The 5289-nt window shown below is 50.4% G+C and overlaps 2 gene segments (V, D, J or C); both read right to left on the bottom strand.

Moving 5' to 3' along the window:
* Nucleotides 1-139, bottom strand: part of LOC102247283 — a 19831-nt gene extending 19692 nt beyond the window's left edge. Inside the window, 1 exon segment of the V gene segment in view lies at nucleotides 48-139. Within this exon segment, the coding sequence occupies nucleotides 48-93 (46 nt within the window).
* Nucleotides 140-3731: 3592 nt separating this feature from the next.
* On the bottom strand, nucleotides 3732-4275 carry LOC102246977. The segment is given in 2 exon segments: nucleotides 3732-4057; nucleotides 4159-4275. Coding segments are annotated over 2 exon segments (372 nt in total).
* Between the last annotated feature and the right edge of the window lie 1014 nt (nucleotides 4276-5289).

Below are 5289 nucleotides of genomic sequence, written 5' to 3'. Positions count from 1 at the left end.
CCCTGCTGTTCTGTGTCCCCCAAGGATGCAGAGGCCCTTCCTCTGACCTGAGCTGTGCGCCAGGAGCTGGAGCAGAAGCACCGTCCAGACCATGGTGGGGACACTCACAGGATGTGGCTCCTCAGGCTCCTGGGCTGCAGTGGGGCGTCCTGGGCCTTTTCATGCCTCCCACACCCATTAGGGGTGAAGGTGTTTCATGCAAATTAACTTCCTGTGTCTTCCTGCTCCAGGGTCACCCTGTAGTCCCCTGGGGGGGGGGGGGCTTTGAAAGAGGCAGATACTGGGCCTTCACACAGAACAATAGACTCCACATTAACTGAGACACTGAGGGCGGGGGTTGGTTCTGTCACCAAGTCAGTGCCCTGGTGTCCAGGTGACCTGAGTCCTAACTTCCTTCCCTGGAGGGTCTGAGGCTGAAGGATGAGGTGGGAGTGTCCACCCCCTCCTGGCCCCAGCAATCTAGTTCACCCCAAATCCAACTCCACCCTTGGGAACACTGCTTCCTTCCTCAGGAAACTCATCCTTGTCTTTGGAGGATCTTAGAAGTTAGTCCTTCCTCCAGCGGTGATTCTTCTGTCCAACCATATTCGTACCTGAACCCAGAAAAAAGATCTGGGGACCAGAATTGGGGGTGGTGACGTAGACTGCTGCGCTACAAGGCAGGTGTGGCCACCCTCTTTTGTCCTAGGAAGCCATCAGTTATATGATGCACCTTCCAATTAAATAGGGTTTTGAGGAGAAAAATGTAATATTGTCACCAGGTTATTGTGAAAAACTGATTAACATCTGATATAACAAAATAGGAGCATGTATGTCATGATGAGAAATGAGATCAACACTGAGTGAGCACGTTGGTGTGAACATCACAGAACAGTTTACAACTCCATTACCCTCAGGGGCAGGAAGAATGCGAGGGATGGAGAAATGTAAGGGGATGAACGGGAGATAACATGTTTCCAGTTGTTGGGGAAGGTAATACACACACTGGTGTTCATCAGAGGCTGAAATGACACCGTGATTTATGGTGTTTATTTTGGAATCACTAGGCAATGATCTATACATTAAAACTGGCATGGTCAATTTAATTTTGTCATAGGTCATGTTTCTTCAAATAAAATATTTTTTGTTGTGTGATTGCTTCTCTCTCTTTGCCTGTGAATGAGGCCTGGACAATGACTCCATGAGGGAGGGGTGAGATATGAGACAAGTGTGGTTGTCAGAGCTGAGGGCTCATGTGGCTCCTGGGGCCCAGGTGCAGGGAAGTCACACTTGAGTGAGGACCTGCCTGCCCAAGTGTGCAGGGGCCAGTAGAGTGTGTTCCTAGCTGCCTGGCCCAGAGCCCTGAGCTCTCAGTCCCAGTGCACCAGCGCCCCCTGCTGGTCCCAGAGCACATGTCCTCCAGCCCATTTCCTCCACCCAGCCCTCCTGGAAGGGCTCTGTGATCTTCCTGAGGCCACTCCCCAGGCAGGAGGATGAGCAGGTCCCACCTCTGCTGCTGGGGTTGACCCGTTATTTCCTCAGGTTCCTGGGGACCTGCATAAAGGTAAATGACACGTTACGTTCCCAGACCTTAAAGGAACCTGCTTGTTGGCTTTCCCTCTGTCTGCCTGGCCGCTGGGTTAATTTCTGGTACATGAGCATTTGGAGCAAAGTTTGAGGCTTAACATTCCCCAGAAAGCCTGTCAGTTCCTACCTGCCCGTGATTCCACTTGGTGATCCTTTAGGGTGAAATTCATGTTTGTTGTTGTTGTCGTCTCTGTATTGGTTGTGACATTCCGGGCCCCCGTGGGCATGTCTGGGCTTTTTGACTCTGCCTTTGCCTGGCGACTGTAATGATATGAAAGGTGACATGTTTGTGTTCCAGATTAGTCCTGTAGCTTCTCGTTTATCCTTGAACGTTATACTGACAATACCTTCTTTTGGCTCTTGAGGTATTAAAATGCATTTGTCTAGTTTTGTAATGTTTTTTCAGTGCGAGGATTGATGCAAAATGAATACTATTATGAATGAAACTACCCCTTTTAGAACTTTTCTCCCTCGTGGAACTTATAAGTCCTCACTTTCTGTTCTCTAATCTTCATTGGCCTCATCAAGTATATTTGTTAAGAGCTCCAAGTGTTATATTGTAAATTAGAAGGTGCCTTAATCAATCAGCCAAATTAATTTGGAGTCTTTTTTGTCCACTAGCACTAGCCGGCCTAGAGGAAATATTGCATCTCAAATTCTGGGGCCTAGCATGGTGGAAGTCTTTCCTATTTATACTTCTTTCAGTTCTTTGTTTTCCAAATTTGGAATGAGCCTTTCGGACCTTCTGAGAAAGAGGTCCTGTGTGCTGGGAAGGGGCCGTGAGACCACATCTCAAGGCCTGGGCTGGCGCCAGCACTGACCTCTGTCTGGGGCATAGTCTATGGCCTCTCTGGAGTGGGAGTAGTCTTATTTTACCCTATTATTTAAGCAAGCGAACGTTTACAGAAGCCAGAATAGCAGGGTTAAAATTTCAAACAGCAGTTTTTTTACACAAGATGGAGGTTACTGTGCTTCACATGGATGCCATGGGAATTGGGTTTCTAAGGTCCAGGCCCACATGAGTTAACATCAATTACATATCATCCCAACAACTAGAACAAGGGCAGAGGAAAGAAGGAGAGGCCACGGGATAAACTGGAGGACGGGGGCCTCCTCGGAGAGCCGTGTCCTTCCTGGGGAGGGTCCCAGAGCCTGGAGACCACACGCTCCTAACAGTGGAATTTCCAGGGAAACCCATACCCAGCTCCCTGAGGGGTGGGGATCCAGAGAACACACATCCCCGGCAAGGCCAGGAGCAGGGTATGTGCAGGGTGTGGCAGAGGCTGCCCAGGCTCCCAGGTCACAGAAGCTACACTTCTGCTTTGCTATTTTATTTAAATTTATTTCTGAGTGACAGTTATAGTCAATGGTCCTTTGTGTTTGTTTCATGGGTGTAACATGGTGGATGGATAATCATATGCTTTACAAAGTGTCCCCTTGATATTTCCAAATTTACATGGAACCATAGGCAATTCCTACAATGTTAGTCACTGTATTCTCTATGCTGTACTTAGATGCCTGCGACTGTTTTATAACAACCGCCAATTTATACCTCTTACTCCCTTCAACATCTTCACCGACTCCTCCATCCCCACTTTCCCCTGTCAAACATCACTCTGTTCTCTAAATCTATGAGTCTGTTTATTTTGTTCATTTATTTCTTTTGTTCTTTAGGTTCTACATGTGGGTGGAATCATCTGGTGTTTGTTTTTCTGTGTCTGACTTACTTTACTTTGCCTAATACCCTCTAGGTCCATCCATGGTGTCATAGGATTTCATTGTTGTTTTTCTATAACCGGGTAATGTTCCACTACATAGAGGTACCAGCACTTTCCATCCACCTTTCTCCTGACGGGCACTGAGTCGCTCCCATAGCTCGGCCATTGTAATGAAGGCTGCAGGGAGCATGGGGTGCATGTACTCCTTCCAATCAGTGCTTCCGGTTCTTGGGAAATACACCCAGATGTGGAGTCACTGGGTCATGAACAGTCTTCCTTGGAATGTGGTTGTTGTTGCTAATCCTCACCAGAGGGTATATTTTCTACTGATTTTCAAGGAGACGAAAAGGGAGGAACAGCCATTTCCACCCTCGCTCTTTCCTTCTGCATCTCAGTCTGAGCCAGTCTGAGCCCATGAGCAGGTTTTGGTTGCACTTCCCTGTGGGTTTACATCACCGTGTAAGTATCAGTACTACCACCGAAGTACAGAGAACAGTAGTACTCGGCCTCGTCCTCAGGCTGGGCCCCCGAGATGGTGAGGGCGGCTTTGTTCCCAGAGATGGAGCCAGAGAAGCGGGCAGGGATCCCAGAGGGGCGGCTGTTTGTGTAGTAGATGAGCATGCGTGGAGGCTTGCCTGGGGTCTGCTGGTACCAGCCGGGGTAGTTACTACTAGAGACGGCCCCAGAGCTGAGGCCACAGGTGAGTGTGACTGTCCCTCCTGCAGATACTGACATTCGCGGCTCCTGGGTCACCACAGTCTGAGAATCCACCCCTGAAACCAACAGGAGAGAGACAGGTGTTATGAGGGACAAAGGTCACTCTGAGGCCCTGCTGTTCTGTGTCCCCCAAGGATGCAGAGGCCCTTCCTCTGACCTGAGCTGTGCGCCAGGAGCTGGAGCAGAAGCACCGTCCAGACCATGGTGGGGACACTCACAGGATGTGGCTCCTCAGGCTCCTGGGCTGCAGTGGGGAGTCCTGGGCCTTTTCATGCCTCCCACACCCATTAGGGGAGAAGGTGCCTCATGCAAATCAGCTTCCCCTCTAGTCCTGCCCCAGGGTCACCCTGCTGTCCCCTGGGGAAAGTCCCCAAAGAGATAGATGCCGGGACCTCACACAGTCCAGGCTGCATGGCGACTGAGACGCTGAGGGAGGGGGTAGACTCTGTCACCAAGTCAGTGCCCTGGTGGCCTGGTGACCTCAGTCCTAACTTCCTTCCCTGGACGGTGTGAGGCTGAAGAATGAGGTGGGAGTGTCTACCCCTCCCCAGGCCCCATCAATCTAGTTCACCCCAAATCCAGCGCCACCCCTGGGAACACTGATCCTTCCTCGGTGAAACCCCTTTTTGTCTTCGTTGGAGGATCTTAGCGGTCACACTCCCGCCAGCGGTGAGTCAGGAGGAGGTCACAGATCTCAGGTCTGGGCTGTGAAGGGCCTGGGGTCTCCCCGACTCAGTCCTGGACCCTGTCCCACTAACACTGTTTGGAGACAGGGCTGGGGGTGCTAACACAGACAGTTGCACCTCCAGGCAGGGATGGCCCCTCTCTGTTGTTCTAGGACAGTGGTGGGCAAACTGGGGCTCGCGAGCCACATGCGGCTCTTAGGCCCCTTTAGTGTGGCTCTTCCACAAAATACCGACTTCTGCACATGGGCCACAAAGTTTCAGTCGCACTGTATATGCACGCCCGCACGTGGTCTTTTGTCGTATTTTGTGGAAGAGCCACACACTCAAGGGGCCAAAGAGCCACATGTGGCTCGCGAACCGCAGTTTGCCAACCATGGTTCTAGGAGGCCATTAGTTATACGGGGTAGTTTTACATTAAATGGAATTTTGAGTAGAAAATGCCACAGTGTCTCCATTGAATTATGGGATACCTATGCACATCTGATGTAACAACATAGGAGCTTTCTCAGAAATTTGAACAACGTTGTGTGTGAACAAGTTGGCGTGAACATCACATAGGACATTGTAACGGCCCCTTTCCCTTTCCCTTCTGCTGTGGGGCA

Source organism: Myotis brandtii, unplaced genomic scaffold (assembly GCF_000412655.1).
Source record: "Myotis brandtii unplaced genomic scaffold, ASM41265v1 scaffold4623, whole genome shotgun sequence".
Taxonomy (NCBI): Eukaryota; Metazoa; Chordata; class Mammalia; order Chiroptera; family Vespertilionidae; genus Myotis; species Myotis brandtii.
This window is presented reverse-complemented; position numbering and strand designations above follow the sequence as displayed.